The sequence below is a fragment of the Asterias amurensis genome, chromosome 19 (assembly GCF_032118995.1).
Source record: "Asterias amurensis chromosome 19, ASM3211899v1".
NCBI lineage: Eukaryota > Metazoa > Echinodermata > Asteroidea > Forcipulatida > Asteriidae > Asterias > Asterias amurensis.
Genome location: NC_092666.1, coordinates 10,380,104 through 10,400,869, shown reverse-complemented (window position 1 = coordinate 10,400,869; position 20,766 = coordinate 10,380,104). Strand labels below are relative to the sequence as shown.

Below are 20,766 nucleotides of genomic sequence, written 5' to 3'. Positions count from 1 at the left end.
TTTGTTGACGAAAACAATTAGGTTTAAGTTGTTTTTAAAGTAAACTTGTTATTAACTGAATTAGAGTATGTGTACCTTTGATATTTTTGTTTGCTTATGTTTGAGAGTGTTAAGTTGAGTCATGTCTTTAGAAATTTCCACTGTGCGTTTGTCTTGTGACAATTTGATAGTAATTGAACACATGATAAACTATAATATCCCCCAGCCGTGACATATATGTCCTTAGGCAAAACACTTAACCGTTGGTTCGTCCTTCGGATGGGACGTACAGCCGTTGGTCCCATGTGTTGGGTAACACATGTAAAATAACCCACTTCAATGAAGCAGAAATGAAGAAGAAGAAGATTTGATTGTTCTCAAGAGTTAGGGGAGGTAGCTGAACATGTTGTACAAGGTAATGGACTTGCCACGCCACATGCTCCTCAAGAAGCGTTCACAAGGCAACTGACATTTCAAAGAGAAATGAAGCTCTCAATACAAGTGATGTGTTTACTGAGGCAAAGGCAATCGGTGGCATTGCAAAGAAGCATTTCTTAAAGGTGGTAAATGACAATGTTGTGCCACATATTCTAACAAAGGATAACATAACCACTGATCAATGGCGCTTCCAAAAAAGTAAAGAGCTCTTCACTTTTACAGAAAGAAGCTTTTGAATGAAGACCCAAGACCCCGATACTCCGGGTAGAGGAAGGTGACACATGGAGATATTTTGGTGATGAAGTCAGCATCCAATCGAAAAGAGAAGGGGTTCGCCCCGGTGTTCCTGGCTGTGGCTGCTGTATGCGCCGTAGCACCTTCTGAACCCTTATAAGGTGCTACATAATTTGGTCTCAGAATTCATCACTTTCAAAGACATATCTTTCTGAAAGTTTGTATAATATAATATACGCAGCGCCTTGAATACCTTGTTTGGTAGATGCGAGCGCTGTATAAGACTTCAATGATATGATATCGGGGATATGTAATGTACAACGTTGATTTAACTAAAGAGTATGAGCGGAGTTGCAGTGACCCTGATGTTAGTTTAACTGAAATGCAGGGGGCGGCACATGATATGTGCCGCCCCGTACAATATATCAACGTATCAAAGAATTTCATTTTCTTTGCAATAACTGCATGAATTAATCGCAAGTACTTTTTTTTTTGACAAGTTAACATCCGTTCTTTTATGATATTGATTCGAGTGAATGAACTTCTCATACAAAATGCCATCGGTATTTCTTTCATCATAACCACTCGGAATTCATTTTGAGCAAATTAAATTACCAATGGGCTCTTTCATGTCTATTTTCACAGAAGGTAGAAAACTTTAGTCTTTGGGGAAATAGATTTAGCATTCTTTAGCAACCATAAAGACTTTATGGTATAAATGCATAAACGTCAGGCAATTAAGTTAAAGGAACACGTTGCCTTGGATCGGTCGAGTTGGTCTTTGAAAAGCGTTTGTAACCGTTTTTTATAAAATGCATATGGGTAGAAAGATGTTGTAAAAGTAGAATACAATGATCCACACAAACATGCCTCGAAATTGCGTGGTTTTCCTTTTACCTCGTCGACTAACACGTCGGCCATTTATGGGGGTCAAAACATTGACTCCCATAAATGGCCGACCATGTTAGTTCGCACAGTAGAAGGAAAACCACGCAATTTCGAGGCAAACTTGTGTGGATCATTGTATTCTACTTTTAAAACATCTTTCCAACCATATGCATTTTATAAAAAACGGTTACAAACTCTTTTGTTTTGACCAACTCGTCCGATCCAAGGCAACGTGTTCCTTTAAGACTTTAGCTGATTTGTAAAGATCCGTTTTGGGAATTCCGGAGATACCAACTGACTCGTCAGTTTTAAGTTGTATCGATGCGGTCAATTACACTGATGATGTTATAACGCCGACAGTGGATGGTGCACTATGGCAGATTCGTTGTTAACATCTTGTTTAGCTATAATCAAATATGATCATCTTTGTTCTAAAATGATTTCTTGGAGGCCTAGACTGAAGTAAATGTTCACACACACCCGTCTTCCGCACGGCATTTCAATGTGGCACAACAACATAACTCGGAAAAAAAAAAAGTATTTTTATGAAAACAAGCATTATGAGATGCTTGCCATACAAACAAACTGGGACAAAATTGTAAATAGATGCCGAGAAAGGACATTCACATCCATACATGTACTCATGCTTACATGTTAGGCCTAAGAGTGTTTTGTAATAATAAAAAAAAGTGCTTATAAAGCTCCCACATCTATAAACGGACGGAGGCGCTTTACAAAATCCAAAAACGTACAAAAATACGAGGAAATAATCAAAAACATAAACAAATATCTCAAAGTATTAAGAACAAAAATAGAGCATCCGATAATTAGAACTACGCACAACTCACTGTGGCATAATATTAGTTTAATTTTTGGATTAAAATTATATTTCCTTTAAAATTAAAATCAGTTAGTGAACAGTTATTTCCGCATAATTTTGTAAAGTACAACACACTAAATGTAAAAAATGTTGCCATAATATGCAATACATTTTTCTTCCTGAAACTCCATCACCTCTGGAAAATTGTCAGGTATAAACAAATTACTTCCGCTTCAACTTTAATTTAAAGTACAGCATATAAATGTAAGGTGTTGTCAAAATATACGATCTTTTTTTCCTTCTTGATGATCCATCACCTCTGAACAAAAATATTTCAGATAGAATAACATTATTTCCGCATCAACTTAAAGTTGATCACAATAAACATAACGTGTTGTTGGCATAGTGATACGATCTATTTTTCTTCTTTAACTGCAATCACCTCAGTCTGAACATTATTTTATATACAAAAAAGTTGTTGTATCAACTTTAATTAAAAGTATAGCATAATAATGTAACGTGTTAGCAAAATATGCGATGTATTGTTCTGAAAAAGTCCATCTTCTCAAAAACATATTTCAGATAGTACAAAATTATTTCCGCATCAACTTAAAAGGATGGCATAATAATGCAAGGTGTTGGCCGACACTCATACATGTAATGGCGTCACGCATGGCTTTAAAGATGAATCTTTTAAAACAATCCGCAAAGTCGCTGAATAATTAACTCAATCTTCTGTGATTTCTTGTATCCCCTCCCCAGCACGTATACGATCTAGGTCATACACTGCCTGTACCCGATGGGACCAAGACTGTTGATCCAATTGCACTATAATGACTAAATTATTAGGGTCAGATTTCCTATACAGATGTATAATATCTGCCACCAAAATCTAACCAGTTTGGGATGAAAGTCATTACCAGCCATAAGGATTATGTTGTTTGGGTATAAAAGCTGCCTGTACCCGATGGGATCAAGACTGTCAATTCAATAGTTGTATATTGACTAAATCATTAGGATCAGATTTCATTCGTTTATATAATCTGCCACCACTTAAGGATGTTCTAGTCTTAAATAATACGTTGTTGGTGTCAACAAACTATTTAGCACAACATGTGTCCCGTTGGCCTCTTAGGCGGCTATCTTAAACAAAAGTGGGAAAATAAAAACTAACAGATAATCAGCCACTAATGTAAATTCCACAGTGTTTTCGGCTGACCGGTTCGAATCCCAACACTGGATGAAATTTCACTTGTGAATTTGGTTTTGAGTCCCTCACCTGATTGTGTGGGGTTTACCCAGTTGGGAGTGTCCCACTACCTCTATAAGACTGAGATTTCATCCACATCTTCTCTTCGCATGTATCTCTAGACACAGTGGGTACGCAGGTTGACAGTTCGAGGCACTTTATAGGGCTCCTATGGTTTCATTTCCACAAAGACACTAGCATTTAACCCAAAATCAACAGTCGAAACATCAGTGTTAAGTACTCGGTCTTATTGTTTTCTGACAGTGATGTATATCAGTGTTATGGATAAGTGACTAAGCCATCTTAAGTTGGTAAATACTATGATTGATTGCGCTAAGTGCAAACCTACTGTCGACGATACATTATTATAGTGTGACTTTCGCGATCTTCAGATGTCAGGAATGATGGCAGTGCATACACTGATGCATCATCAAAAGTGTAAATAATTGATGTGTCTATACCTCCCAGTGGTTGCTAGTTATTAAAGGGAAGACATAATAATGGTGTGACTTTTATGTCGTTGTAAACCCATTCGTATTTTTTTTTTTTTTTTTTTTTTTGCAACCTATTGAAGAAATTACTTTGTGCTTTCCATTTTACCTGTACTTTAAGATTTTCCCTTAGACTTAAAAAGTCCCTGTGGAGCTCCCGGTCCTTTAGAATTCCCATATGGAGTCATGTTATTTTCCATTTTTGTTCGTCATTGGTCTCCAGGAGGTACCGAACACGAGAGCACTGATGCCTCACTAATGCCTCACCATTGCCTCACCAACAGTGTACATACATGTGGTTGATGTACCAACCCCAGTGGTTGCACATTAGTGAAGGGAAATTATATACATTATGGTGCGACCTATGTGATATTTAGGGCCTTAAAGACAGTGGACACTATTGGTAATTACTTAAAATAATTATTAGCATAAAACCTTACTTGGTAACGAGTAACGGGGAGAGGTTGATAGTATGAAACACTGTGAGAAACGGCTCCCTCTGAAATGACGTATAGTTTTCGAGGATGAAGTTACTTCCCGCGAATTTGATTTCGAAACCTCAGATTTAGAATATGTGGTTTCGAAATCAAGCATCTGAAAGCACACAACTTCGTGTGACAAGGTTTGTTTTTTTTTGGTTTTTTTTGTTATTATTATCTCGCAACTTCGACGAAGTTGAGATACACCAAGTGAGAATGGTCTTTGTTAATTAGTGTCCAGAGGTCCATTTCACAAAGAGTTAGGACTAGTCCTAGGAGATATACAAATCGCATGGATAGTCTTAAGTTAGGACGAGTAACTGGTCCTAACTTGAGATAAGACTAGTCCTAACTCTTTGTGAAATCCACCCCAGGGTCTTTAATTATCACACGAGGCAACTTTACGAGGCAACTTTACGAGGCAACCAGATACAGTGCATGTTACAGGAACACCTTGGTATCACATTTTGTCTTTTTTCAATCCCTGTCTCATGATGATCCCCAGAATAAATGTTAACATTAAAATGTGAATGGCTTCTCTTCTTGGAGATTGCCTAGAACTGGTTGCCTGTGAAATTGCCTCGTGTGACATAGGCTTTATTATACCAATTATTACCAATATTCTGCCTTTTCATTGGTTTAGAGCGCGTCACATGATATGTCTTAGTTTAGCTAGACGACGGCCGTGTGATAGTGCATCGGTTTGCCGTGCGCTAGTCCGAAAGACTAGCACGCGGCGTGCAGTACCCAGACGTCCGTTGCGTGTACGAGGCTAAAAGTTTAATAGTCTGTAACCATTTCGGATTACATGACACTACATGCAGCAGAGCACAGTAAAAGTTTTCGCAATCTGTATTCGCGTTGTCCGTGGATTGTAGCATTCAGGTCTGTAACTTAATAGTTCAGTATTTAGAAATGTTTGGGTGTTCTAAAACAAATATTGGCTGCTTTTACTCGTGGAATGGTTTAAACTATGACTCCCTCGGTGATCCCCGAGTGTTCTACTTTCCCTCGGCTTCGCCTCGGGAAAATAGAACGCTCCGGGGATCACCTCGGAAGTCATAGTTTTAACCATAGCACTCAAAGCAGTCAATATTTGTATAATATGCGTCTGCAAAAGTAATACGTTGAAGTGATTGATGTACTTTTGTATCAATTTCAGTGGTTGCAAGTTTATTAAAAAGACGACATATTATGGTGTGACTTGTGCGATCTGTAGATGTCTGGAATGGTGTGTGACCAATGCCTCGGCAATACATCTATGTTATTGACGTATCAACTGCAGTGATTGCAAGTTTGTTAAAGGGGTGATTATTATAATAGGTGACTTTTGCGATCTCTAGATGTCAGGAGTGATATTGTTGTGTAGTCTTATACACTGATGCCTGACAACAAAAAAAGTGTAAATACCTTTATGTGATTGATGTATCAACTGAAGTGATTGAAAGTTTTTTAAAGGGATGGTATAATTGGTAATTAATTGGTAATCGATCTTAAAATAAATGGCAATACAAAATTGTTCTTGGAATCCTACAACAGCTTTCGATAGTAGAAATCATTAAAGGCAGTGGACACTATTGGTAATTACTCAAAATAATTATCATCATAAAACCTTACTTGTTAACGAGTAATAGGGAGAGGTTGATGGTATAAAACATTGCGAGAAACAGCTCCCTCTGAAGTGACGAAGTTTTCGAGAAAGAAGTAATTTTCCACGAATTTGATTTCGAGATCTCAAGTTTAGAATTTGAGGTCTCGAAATCAAGCATCAGAAAGCACACAACTTTGTGTGACAAAGATGTTATTTTATTTCATTATTATCTCGCAAATTCGACGACAGATTGAGCTCAAATTTTCACAGGTTTGTTATATTATGCATAATTATGTTGAGATACACCAAGTGAGAAGACTGGTCTTTGACAATTACCAATAGTGTCCACTGTCTTTAACTCACTTCGAAGTAGTGTTTATATCCCACAAAATTTTAATCTGAAAAGCTTAACAGTAAACGTGAATAGCTTTTGTGAAAATCAGCTTGTACAAATAATCGCGTACAATCTTGCCACACAATCCGTCACGAAATAATATAGTCTTATACATTACAGCATTATTGATTAAATTGATGTCAGGATGATCGTGACGTGGGTGTATTGGAAATTAAATGCTTAAAGTGTTTTAACCCTTTCAAGGAACAAATTTATTGCAACCATAATATGGTATATAATGTGCAATGTTGTTATTGTTGTTTTTCAAATTATTTAGGTATCAAAGGCAGTGGACACTATTGGTAACTACTCAAAATAATCATTAGCATAAAACCTTACTTGGTAAAGAGTAATGGGGAGAGGTTGGTAGTATAAAACATTGTGAGAAACGGCTCCCTCTGAAGTGGAGTACTTTTCGAGAAAGTAGTAATTTTCTATAAATTTGATTTCGAGACCTCAAGTTTAGAATTTGAGGTCTCGAAATCAAGCATCTGAAACTGCGTGTAACAAGGGTGTTTTTTTCTTTCATAGTTATCTCGCAACTCCGACGACCAATCGAGCTCAAATTTTCACTGGTTAGTTATTGTATGCATTTGTTGAGATACAGCTAGTGAAAAGACTTGTCTTTGACATTTACCAATCGTGTCCACTGGCTTTAAGATAACTGTATTTGGGGCTGTTTTGTGTAACCCTTGTTCACTAGAAAGCAAATACAACATCAACAACTAGTTATTAACAATGAAATAAGTATAGGTCATTAATACTTTTGTGGAACGATAGGTCTATACACTTTGATCGTAGGCTTGTTAGATCAGCTATAAACCAGCGAGACTTACACAAATTTATGTAACAACAGACGACAAACAACATGTTGAAGAACCCATGAAAGAACTGGTGAGACTTGTACAAATCTATTGAATAATAGAAGACACAAACTAACACTTTGAATCCTTAATGTAAGAACAGGCAAGACAAATCTATGGAATAAGAAACGAAGGTAACATTTCGAAGCCATCGTGTATAAGGACTGGCGAAACTTTATACAAATCTATGGAACAAAAGACGGAAAATATAATTTTGAAGCCCTCTCGTCCATCAGTAAAAACCAGTTTCAGTCGAGCTGATGTACCATCACATTAGCATTTATATAAACATGGAAGAGCCGGCGAGAGACTTAAACAAGTCTGTGGAACAATATACAAAAAAATAACATTTCCAAGCCCTCATGTATAAGAACTGACGAGACTTAGACAAATCTATGGAACAAAAGACGGAAAATAACATTTTGAAGCCCTCTCGACCATCAGTAAAACCCAGTTTGACTCGCGCTACATTACTTCTCAATATCTTCCTGCCTGTCATAACTGATTCAGCTCACCCCCGTAAAAGAGAAGACAGGAAGAAAAAACGCCGACAAGAAAATAAAGTAAACGACAATTCCAAGGCTTTTGACCCTAATATTTAACCCGGGGCGTGCTAGTGTAATACAGTCCTGGACGCCGATCGGTGTACGATTCCGGTTGTACGAGGACGAAGCTCTGGCGCGGGTCGGTCTACGAGCATCGGGCGGTCGGGCGGTGTCAAGTTACCCGGTACGGCCACCAGTGGTGGCCCGGTAGGTATCCGGAAAACTTCCCGTTTCATTATTATAAGAAGTGTTGATTTCTTGAAGCGAGGAACGATTCTTTTTTAGATGTTTTCTAAAGCAATATATGCAATTTGTAGTTTTTAAAAAGTATATTATTTAGTCTGGGTGGGGAGATGAAACTTCGACCTCTATGAAAGTACATATAATTAATTTAAGGTTGTGAAAGTAGAACGATTAACAAATTAATAATAATGTACTTAGACTATCTTATAACTTTTGGCCTCTGAATAATATTGTTATTATATCAAAGAAGAGATGGTTTGAGATCAGTGTTTTACTGGGTACGTACACACGTGCAGAACTGGCCGATTTTATATTAGTTGTCTCCATACCAATTTAACATCAATTATATATTTTGTATGACCTATTTTTCTTAAAAATTATCACCGGATGTTTTGAGTATTGACATATTTTGCACTGGAAAGGTATCGAATGCAATTAGAATAATAATGGAGGTTGGAGACTTTTCTCCCCGCCCCACTCACACTGAAACTCTATCTATGAAAAATACGAGTTCACCACACAATTTAAAATTTATATTCTCCCTTCCTCTTTCAAAAAAACAAAATAAAAATGATTTCTCACGGTTGGACGCATTATCAGTGAACTCAGTAAGAGCAACGCTCTTTTCAATTTTTTGTTATGGTAAGAATTACTTTAAGCCGGTATGGCCTAACATTCATACCACAGTGTTTGAGAGATAGAATAACTAAGTGTGAAGTTGTAATAGCATTTGGCGTCAGGCGAAGGTTACACAAGCACGGGTGACCTACCTACCCAGTATCTTTGTCTAACAGTGCAAACCCGTCGTCAGGCTTACACCATCTAGCTGATTTCTTTAATATCTTAGTTTGCTTGGACAGTTTTTTTTTTATGCCGTGATTGTAAGCATCAAGGTGTCTTTCTACAGCCGATTATATGCAAGGTTTACACTTTAACGCCTCTGATGTTTATTGCATTTGATTGAGAAAAAGCTTATCCATGTATTCATTTATTTATATATTTACTGAATTGTCTTCAACAACTTCGGTATCAATAAATAATTATTGATTTGTAAATATTATCGAGGAACTACAAAACGACATGCCGTATGTGATACAAGATATTAGCGACAAGTCAGTACTCAATATACCAGCTTCAAAACTCACCTGAAAACTTGTTGTTTTGTGCTTCAAAAATCATTTTTGTATTTCATTAGGCACACTTGCTTCGCCATCTCTCCTGCGCCAGGAGTGTCTTTTAGACAGACATGGCGCATTAAAATTGGCCACCACTGCTATTTATTGTCATTCAATTCAAAGTACAGCCACTTATGACAATCAATACTCGGATTCTGAGTTTCAAATATAGATGGGAATATGACATTATTAAAATTATTGAAGATTGTGAGGAGAACCTATCGATCGAAACGTCAACTTTAAAACTACATGATATTTTTAAACCACATGGGGTAGATTTCACAAAGAGTTAGGATTCGTCTTATTTCGAGTTAGGACGAGTAACTCGTTCTAACTTAGAACTAATCTTGAGGTTTGCATGCTACAGTGCAGGGTTGGGACTCGTCCTCTGTCCTATAAGATTAGTCTTAAGTTAGGAAGAGTTTTGTGAAATCGACGGACAATAGTTTTTGACAATTTTTCAGATCCCATCTTTGTTTAAAGACACTGGACACCTTATTGTCAAAGACCAGTTTTCCCACTTTGTGTATTTCTTGGAGATGTATTTCTTGGAGATGAGTAAACTTATTGATCGAAACGTCGAATTGTAAAACCATATTTATTTCTTAAATCACATGGTTTTAAGCTTCAGAGTGGAGGGTTTTTCTGAACGCGTCATCTACTATAATATAATAATTTCTGACATCCAAACTTGTTAAACATTAATAACTATCAACTATCAAAAACCAAAATTCATATTCTTGATCCCCGCTGCAAATTTAACATCTCTCATATCGCTGCGGATTCGAACTGCCTCTAGCTACCGGGCAACCTCGGTAGTCTAATTGGTAAGACACTGCTCTAGAATTGCAAGGGTCGTGGGTTCGAATCCCACCCGAGTAACATACATGCATGTGATATTTTTCACAGAAGAAAGTACCGAGATAACTATCAACAACTTACGTGACGAGAAACATAAAATTATATCCGTATGGCCATATGCTTCTCATTATTGATAAACCATCGTCTGCACATAATTTTACCCTGACGGAAACGCACTGTAACGACATTTGGCCTTATTGAATTACTGCGGAGTGACCCATTGATTTTCTTCTATATTTTTTTCCTTTCACGCGTCTAAGCAATTCAATTTTCATGAATGTGCTGTCGATATTTTATATTTCCGAGGACTTGAAGCTTGGCACGGACGAAAGTACTATCTAAGGAAAATACCACCAGAACATTAAAGGAACACGTTGCCTTGAATCGGACGAGTTGGTCAAAACAAAAGCGTTTGTAACCGTTTTTTATAAAATGCATATGGTTGGAAAGATGTTTTAAAAGTAGAATACAATGATCCACACAAGTTTGCCTTGAAATTGCGTGGTTTTCCTTCTACTGTGCAAACTAACATGGTCGGCCATTTATGGGAGTCAACATTTTGACCCCCATAAATGGCCGACGTGTTAGTCGACGAGGTAAAAGGAAAACCACGCACTTTCGAGGCATGTTTGTGTGAATCATTGTATTCTACTTTTACAACATCTTTCTACCCATATGCATTTTATAAAAAACGGTTACAAACGCTTTTCAAAGACCAACTCGACCGATCCAAGGCAACGTGTTCCTTTAAGATAATAAACTTGAGAATAATGCATCGCGATTCTGGGTGGCTCCAGACCATCGTATGCAACATAGTTTTAATAACATTGACTGCTTTGCGGGGTACATCCTTTGTTCCTTAAAGACTCTGCCGTCGATTTCACAAAACTCTTCCTAGCTTAGGATTAATCTTAAGACTTGGGGCGAGTCCCAACCCTGCACGGTAGCATGCAGACCTTAAGACGAGTTACTCTTACTAACTCGAGATAAGACGTGTCCTAACTCTTTGTGAAATCGACGGCAGGACACTATTGGTAATTGGTCAAAGACCGGTATTATCGCTTGGTGTATCTCAACATTTGCATACAGTAACAAACCTGTGAAAATTTGTGCCCAATTGGTCGTCGAAGTGGCGAGATGAAAGAACAATGAAAGAAAAATCACCCTTGTCACACGAACTTGTGTGCTTTCAGATGCTTGATTTTCGAGACCTCAAAATTTAAATATTGAGGTCTCGAAATCAAATTCGTGAAAAATTACCTCTTTCTTGAAAACTAGATTACTTCAGAGGGAGCCATTTCTCACAGTGTTGTATACTATCCACCTCTCCCAATTACTCGTTACCAAGTAGGTTTGTATGCTAATAATTATGTTGAGTAATTACCAATAGTGTCCACTGCCTTAAAATAGTACTAATAATATTATTGAACAATTCTAGTGCGCCATGTCCACCAAGTTCAAAAGATAGTATAAAACATTGTGAGAAACGGCTCCCTCTGAAGTTAAACGTAGTTAATTTTTAAGAAAGAGGTTATTTCTCACTCTAATATTATTAAGGTTTCCGAAATAGATAGTTTTTGAGAATCATCATGAATTGAGAACAAGTATTTGCTCGTCTGCATTTAGCAGACTGTTGTTTGTTAGCTATCTGTCCATTTTGTCTATGTTTGTCTGTTTGTTTTGTATCTGTTTGTCCACAGGGTGATTACTAAGAATATTGTTCTTATCCAATCGGCCTCCGTACTGTCGGTGTTTATCTAGTTGTCTTGTCTTTGTTTTTCCACATTCTGGTTACTACAAGCCTCGGCTGATACAATCAGCCTCCATTTTGTTTCCCTGGTTTCCCCTTTCAAGTCTATATTAACTCAGTCTATCATAATCAGTATTACCCTGTAGTTTGTATTACTATGCTCACACCATGGCCCAAATTTCATAGCGCTGCTAAGCACATATTGCTTAGCACTAAATTTCTTCCTCGATAAAAACAGGATAATCAATCAAATTTCCTGTTGTTGCATGTTGCATGTTGCTTCGTACTGGTATTTAGCTGTGGTGTGCTTGTCTTGAAAATCACGTGGACATTTGGTTGGCATTCCTGTTTTTATCACGGGATAAATGTCATGCTAAGCAAATTTTTGAGCTAAGCAGCGCCATGAAATTGGACCCAGTATGGAAATAAAAGTAAATTGGGTTTATTAATGAAATAATTATTTAGATTTTCCAGTTTTGAAAAGCACTGCCATAAAACCTTTGTCCTAGTCGCGTTTTGTGTTCAAAATCTGTAAAGGAACACGTTGCCTTGGATCGGACGAGTTGGTTTATAAAAAGCGTTTGTAACCGTTTGTTGTAAAAAGCATGATTGGAAAGATGTTTTAAAAGTAGAATAAAATGATTCACACAAATTTGCCTCGAAATCGCGTGGTTTTCCTTTTACTTTGCGAACTAACACGGTCGACCATTTATGAAATTTGACTCCCATAAATGGCCGTGTTTATAGTCGACGAGGTAAAAGGAAAACCGTGCAATTTCGAGGCAAACTTGTGTTGATCATTGCATTCTACTTTTACAACATCTTTCTAACCGTATGCATTTTATAACAAACGGTTCGAAACGCTCTTCAAAGACCAACTCGACCGATCTGAGGCAACGTGTTCCTTTAAACTGATCCGGTGGTAATATTTCTTCCTTTACGTTCTTTGACCTTTCTTTGACCTGTCAGTTTCTCAGTTTCTTATTCATCTTGTGTTGACGCACTGCCATAATGACTTCCCCATCTCATATCCATTCTGCCTTAATTGTTTAACTCTACCTCGAAAACTGGTATCTCCACCCGTAGGCAATAACTGCCTTACGTTTCCCCGTTTGTAATAACACATTGTTTCTTTCTTCTCCTTCATGAATACAAATCTTAATTTCAATAAGATGAATTCATTTCCATCTTTCCGGCAAAGCATCTTGCAAGCCGATCACATCATTGTTTCTTTTTTATCTTATCTTCACGAGGCTTCCTCCTTCATGATGTAAGAAGCGTTTCCGCTCAATATATCTCTCTCCATCAAAATCCCAACCGAAGACACAAAAGCTGTTTATTTTTACAATCTTCCCTTCTCAAACCGCCGCCGTCTCTTCAATCGGAAACCATCAAAATTGCTTCATTTGCTCCGGGAGGTACACGGTAGACTTCATCTTTTTGTTTCTTCTTCATCTTCTTCTTCCTCCTACTCTTTTCCATTCACAACCGCACTCCAAGAAAACACAATAAGACGTCAGGAAGAATTGGCATCTTCAAGGGTTTAAGTGTTCATCTTATAAGTCCCCGTGTGTTCACAGGGGCTAAGCCCGTAGCTTGTAATTGTCGTGTCGGGGTGATTGTAAGAGACATGACATGTCCCGACTCATCTAGCGGCTGACAGACTACACAATGGGGAAGACTTCATCATATTACAGGATGTCGTCCCACCTGGAGGACATCTTGCAACTGTTTCTCTGCTGGTTTTTTTTTATTCGAAGGTTGCAGATTTTTATACGAACACTCATGTTGGCATCATGTTCTATTCCGTCTTTCCTGTTTCCTCTTTCTGGAAATATTCCACCTGTTCCGATGTTTGACACCCAAATTACGGCAGTTCATTTGATAAATAAACCAACCACAAATCTATGCGATGGGACTCTTTATTTTACATTAGTATTTACAACATATGTAACATCCCTGAAGGTAAACTATGTAGTGATGTTCAACCGTGTTCTATGAAACGGCCTTTAAAGGGTTTGTACTTGTTTGTAAGACACAGAACACGTGTCCACAAAATAATGTGCAATAATCTTACACAGTTTGAATTATAATGATGTCAGATAGCTTCCTTCAATTGTTACTTTGCTGAGGTAGTGTAGTTCTTGAGAATTGGGTACAACTATTTCACAAAAACGAAGTTCTTCTCATGAGACGGTCATTATTTTAGCAAATACAATGGATTTACGCGAATTTTCTGAATACATTGCTCTGTGGATTTTCACGTAAAAATTACTTGACGACTAATGAAGCTGAAACTTCAACGGGTTGATTATTGTTACTTACATCATCATTAGAGTGAGTAAGGATTCGTGACATTGCCTGATCTACAGAAGTTTGTGTTACCATTTCGAACCATATAACATGAATTCTGTGGGCGGCTATCCCGTGCACGATGAATTATTAAAGTGCTTCATGGGTTTTTAGGCACATGCTCTAATTACCATGCAGTAGGATGATTGTAGAAACGTAATCCCAGTCCCACCTCGCGGCTCATTTAATTTACTCTCCCACTAACCCATCCCCTTTAGGTATACAACATTGAAACTTTCATTCCATGAAGGTAATACAAAAAAACTGCACCGCTCGAAGGTTAAATTGTCCCAGGCCTGAACTTATATCCCATGCAGTAAAAGTCGCTACAAGGCGTTTTGAATTACTCGATTGCACACGCCATCGTTGGTTAGCTCAGGGATCCGTTTTGGTTTAGTTACGTCAAATCCTGAGCCGATTGGATTCTGTTACTTTTAATACTCACAGGCGCGAGGGTTAAATTGGAGGGACTACGCGAAGGCTCGGATCATTTGGCGGATTGGCGCCTGTAGCCGAATTACCTGCAGGTCTCGTGAAAATGGTTTATTTGAAGTCCATCCTTCATGTTCACCTATCTTTGCATTCGTTAATCTTGACCGACTTAACTTGCAGAGGAAGAGGGATGCAATGATGACGTGTTTCAAGCCTGGGAGTAAATCCCCAATCTGTACTGACCGATTTTCAATTTACCAAGGATTATTAATACTAGTTTTGACAAAAAGGGGCAGAACTATGAATTACAAAGTACAAAGTAACTCATTTGTGACATGGTGACCCAATTTATCGAAAATATTACTTATTTGTGTACGTTTAATATTCTGTTGATCATTCTAGACATTCTAAACACTAAACAAACAAATACATTGTGATAGTGTCCTTCGGATGGGACGTAAAGCCGTTGGTCCCCTGTGTTGTGTAACACATGTAAAATAACCCAGTGCATTTATCGAAAAAAAGAACGGTTTCGCCCCGGTGCTCCTGGCTGTGGCTGCTGAATGCGCCGTAGCGCCTTTAAACCCTTATAAGGTGCTACAAAATTGGGTCTTATAATCCGTCACTGCAATAACCAAGGTCTGAAAGTCTTGGTAGATTCGTGCGCTATATAAGACTGCGATATAATGTGTTTCAAACTAAAAGGGTTTCTGAGTATGATTTTCTTTTCTTTTTACTGTTTAGGCTACATATTGTCATTGTTGTTTGTAAACAGTAAAGCCGATATTCAAGAAATATAGATGTACATGAAGTGCATAATGTAATAGTAGAACGTCATGCTGTTGGGTGCTGTATTGATCAATGCATTACTCTTTTAAACAAAACTTAACATAATAATTATAAGAACAGCGTGTCTTGGCCGAGCGGGTAAGACCACCGGACTCAAGGTCTGGTGTTTCTGATCAGCAGAGTGTGGGTTCAAGTCCCAGTCGTGACACCTGTGTCCTTAGCAAGACACTTTATCAAGATGCTTCGTCCTTCGGATGGGACGTAAAGCTGTTGGTCACGTGTGTTATGTAACGAACGTAAAAGTGCACTTATCAAAAAGCGAAGGGTAAGTCCTGGTGTTCCTGGTTTGATTGGCTGCATATTGTGCCAAAGCATCTTGTAATTACATACGTGGCGCCCTCTCTTGTCATTAAATCTCCCGCGTTGATTAATCACACGTTATAACCCTTAGTTGGTAAGCAGTTTTTCAAGCATGCAGCTAACTTTATTTTATTTTATTTCCCCCTTTTCTGTGTTCTCAGGTGATTCGACTCACCTCGGACGAGATCAACCACAAGAAACTCCGCACTCGCAAACTCCACAACTACACCATCCTCCATTACTCCCCATTCAAAGCTGTCTGGGATTGGTTCGTACTGCTCCTAGTGGTCTACACGGCAATCTTCACGCCGTACGCAGCTGCTTTCCTGCTCAACGATGACGAGCGACGGGCGAAACTCAACAAGGAAGCCGAAACAAGGGCAGGGGAGGGGCTCAAATCCAGCTACTCGGAACCCCTGGTCGTACTGGACCTGATTGTAGACGTCATGTTTATTGTGGACATCTTCATCAATTTTAGGACCACTTTCATTGATGACGTCAAAGGGGAGGTGGTGTCCGACCCGCCTAAGATCGCTAAGCACTACCTAAAGGGGTGGTTCGTCATTGACGTATTGGCCGCTATTCCATTCGACTTGATCCTCTTTGTGGTTGCAAATGACGAGGTAAATAAAAGCAAAAATAAGCAGTTCCCTTTTCACCCCCGCTTCATTGATTTAAGGGTCCAATAGGTAACCAGCTCCGGGTTCACAGTTTATGTTTTGGTCCATATTCCGTTAAAAATGACGAGTTAAATACAAAAGAAACAGCAATAAAGTGTATCTCCTTTGTCACTGTACGTTCAGGGGTCGAATATGTAAACACAGCTCCTGATACGTTCACATTGAGCTGTTTGTAGTTGCAAATAAGAAGGTAAAAAGAATAAATAGTTATGCAGTTCCCTGTTCACTTTTCGTTACTGATTATAAGTTTGAATAGGTAACCAGCTCCTGGTTAACAGTTTGCATGTTGACCGCTATTCGTCTTTGTGGTTGCATATGCCGAGGTAAACAGAAAATCCCTAAACAGTAACTAATGCATGCATGGTATCTTTATTTTGAGAAGCAGGTTCCAATCTGGGTACAAGTATATCCCAATTGAGAACACTTTTGATTGTTTTTATTGGCCATAAAAGAAATGTGTAGGCTTCAGACTGTCCAAATCAAGAAGAATGTTCAAAAATGCACATTAGTTTCGCAATTTTGACAATATAACCATTATGAAAAGATTACTAGCCACTGGCCATACACACTCAACAAATTCACTGGCCATAACCAATAGTCATATAGACGACACTGGCTAAACCACTAGCCATATAGCCACTGGCAAAAAACAGCTGGACATACCATTGGCCATTGACAATGACTGTTTATTTTATGACTCTGAAAAGAACCTGGGCCCAATTTCATAGAGCTGCTAAGCATAACAATTTGCCTAGCATGAAATTTCTCCCTTTATAAAAAAAGGATTGCCAACCATATTTCCACGTGATTTTCAGGATATGCAAACAACAGCTTGATACAAATAACAAACAATATGCAACAAAAGGAAATTTTGTTGGTAATCCTGTTTTTATCAAGTAAAAAAATGCTAAGAACAAGAACGTTTTTTTGCTAAACAGCTCTAAGACATTGGGCCCAGGGTTTTTCTCAACTGGACGTTTCAATCAGTGTGATGTTATTATCTCCAGAGATAAACTAAACTCTGATATTATGGGCTCTCTAATACCTTTTTTGGTTGACGCGTTGTCATTCTATCTTCGAGAAAGACTCTGCTAGGGTCTAAACATCTAGGCCCAATTTCAGAGCGCTGCTTAACGGTAAGCAAAATTTGCGTGCTTACTGTAGCAGAAAAATTTGCTTAAGCCTTAGCGTATTTCACAGGTTAGCAGAAAATTGGGCGGCCATATTGCGTGTTTACCGTGGATTTGCATTGTGACGTCATGTATTTTCGTGCCGTAAGCATCGGAAGGTTATCATGCCTTTTTGTGTGCTTAAGGTTAGCAGCGCTATGAAATAGAAGTTGCACATTAAGCACCAAATCGGCCGCTAAGCAGCGCTATGAAATTGGGCCCGGGCCATTAACTATTGTTTGCACCCTTCTTTTTCGACAGAAAACCACAACGACCATGGGCCTCCTCAAGTCAGCCCGTCTTCTGCGTCTACTACGCGTAGCCCGTCGCCTTGACCAGTATTCCCAGTACGCTCCGGCCGTTATATGTCTGTTGATGTGTGCCTTTACTCTAGTAGCTCATTGGATGGCGTGTTGTTGGTACTCTATAGGGGAAAGAGAGAGGTCTAAAGAGTATGGATGGCTCAATCAATTATCTAGAGACGTTAATGAAACATATAGGGTGAGTTTTAAATTACTATTTGGAGACTTTTGAACGATCGGTGGCAGCAGACTTACCAGGGGTCGACTTCACAAAGATATTCCTAACTTAGGACTAGTCCAGTTTTTTTGTTTCTTTCTTTTTTGTTTTGTTTTTTACTTAAAGGCTTGTCCTAAATTAGGACGAGTAACCCGTTCTAACCCGAGAAAAGACTTGTCCTAATAACTCTTTGTGAAATCCACCCTATGGTTTACATCTTTTTTAGCATGATCACATTGCAAAGAACAATGGGTTTACTAGGTACGTCTGCTGCCACCTAGCGTCCTCAAAAGTCTCACACTCGAACAAAGGGCGTGTGGTTTATTATATGCTTTGGCTTCTGCTCCAGCTTAGCCTTCGGCTTGGGGCTTAGGTTTTGGCACATGTTTCGGTTTATGCTTAGGTCAAGGTTTCGCCTTAAGCTTAGGCTTAGGCTCAGATCTAGGCTCCGCCTAGTTGAAAAAATACCCTTTCATAGATAACGGAATTTCTAACAAGTAGACGGTATGGTACCTAAGTGAGACCCAAAGCTTAAACTATGCTGCGGAGAGGTTGACAGCATAAAGCATTTTGAGAAATGGCTCGCTCTGAAGTAACGTGGTTTTTGAGAAAGAAGTAATTTCCCACGAATTTGATTTCGAGACCTCAGATTTAGATTTTAAGGTCTCGAAATCGAGTATCTGAAAGCAGACAACTATACGTGTGACAAGGGTGTTTTTTCTATTATTATTATCTCGCAGCTTCGTTCGACAACCAATTGAGCTCAAATTTTCACAGGTTTGTTATTGTATGCATATGTTGAGATACACTGAGTGAGACGACTGGTCTTTGACAATAACCAATAGTGCCCAGTGTCTTTAATATGGCATCCCCGGAGGACCTATACTCCAACGAGTTCACAGTGTGTGTTGTAGGCGTTTTGCAGAGTTATTGTATAAGAATAATCCATTACCCTCAGCGTGCCTCCCACTTAAGACGATCAAAATCGATTTGACATTTAAAAAAAAAGTCTACAACTACGATCACAAGAGACTAAAAAACACAGGTGTATTTACTTCCTATATATAGGAAATAAGGAGCGAGACACGTTGCTCAGTCTTGAGACGTTATTGGAGCGGAGAACTGGCGGGGGACGGGGTGATGTGGAGGTTGGACGAACACAGTCAATGTGACAGTCATTAGTAGTTATGTACTTTATTGTACAGGGCATCGTGAACAAACTTTTCCTTGTGTAGTTTGACTTGGGTAATGGTTGGGTCTTTCGGTTTTGTCACTGTCACAAGGCAATTTTATAACAGGCAACCAGTTTGTGGCGAAGGATTGTTAAAAAAAGAGAAAAGTTCACACTGCAGTTAGCACATTGTTTTTTTTTGTGGACCGCCTTATTGTTGTAACGTTTAAAGGAAACAAACTCTCGTACCTTAACGTGTCACTGTTTTGTCAAAATACGCGTAAGACTTGCATAAGTTAATTCAGCACGTTAGAATGATAAGCGCCTCCCAATTAAGCAAAAACATTTAAGATGTTTTTTTGATTACTGAAGTGACACAAATATTGACAGTGCTAAAACTGTGCACCACTAACGCAATCAATCTTGCACAAGTGGGTTCACGTAGATGCGTAAACTTTCGCAACATTGGCTCAGGCCAGCGGTTGATTTCAAAAAAACTTAGGACTAGTCCTTAACTAAGGAATAGTCCTTAACTTAGGACTAGTCCTTAGTCCTTAACTTAGGACTAGTCCTTAACTTAGGACTAGTCCTTAACTTAGGACTAGTCCTTAACTTAGGACTAGTCCTTAACTTAGGACTAGTCCTTAACTTAGGACTAGTCCTTAACTTAGGACTAGTCCTTAACTTAGGACTAGTCCTTAACTTAGGACTAGTCCTTAACTTAGGACTAGTCCTTAACTTAGGACTAGTCCTTAACTTAGGACTAGTCCTTAACTTAGGACTATAACTAGGGGGTATTAAAAACTTAAGGCTAGTCCTAAGTGAGTATAGCTCGTCCTAACTGGAGATAAGAATAGTCTTACTCTGGACACATTCAGGTGTTGAAACACAACAACACTTAACAGTGCAAACCACGTGGGATGTGCCCGAGTTATTATGACACGTTCGGAGATGTGCAGGAATAGAGCAACACGACCCTGCAGCTGAATTCTAGCCTGAATTTGCCGGCCGTGTTTGACAAACAAGGGGTTCATGTATCTAGTATTGAAACAAGGGGTTGGTGTTATCTCAATTGGTGTGTACACCTACACCTGTTTTAATGTGCGGCTTATTACAGAAGAGGCGTATATAGAACCATGTATAGTGTCGCAAATTTTGTTATTTTTGTACTATGCTCGTCAAAATGCGGCAATGCTAATTTTATATGCACCTGCGCCAACTCAAAAGTATATAACCAATCCATACGTAAGGCTCCGATCGATGATGAGATTCGAACCAGGGGTCCACGGATGTG

At 38.6% G+C, this 20,766-nt stretch overlaps 1 protein-coding gene across 2 annotated transcripts in view; it reads left to right on the top strand.

The window, feature by feature from the left end:
• LOC139951300 (potassium voltage-gated channel unc-103-like) overlaps window positions 1–20,766 on the top strand; it is a 185,615-nt gene that overhangs the window by 147,363 nt on the left and 17,486 nt on the right. For both annotated transcript variants that reach the window (XM_071950125.1, XM_071950124.1), the window contains exons 3-4: window positions 16,095–16,556; window positions 18,044–18,283. In XM_071950125.1, the coding sequence (XP_071806226.1) occupies window positions 16,095–16,556; window positions 18,044–18,283 (702 nt within the window). The remainder of the gene's footprint in view (window positions 1–16,094; window positions 16,557–18,043; window positions 18,284–20,766) is intronic.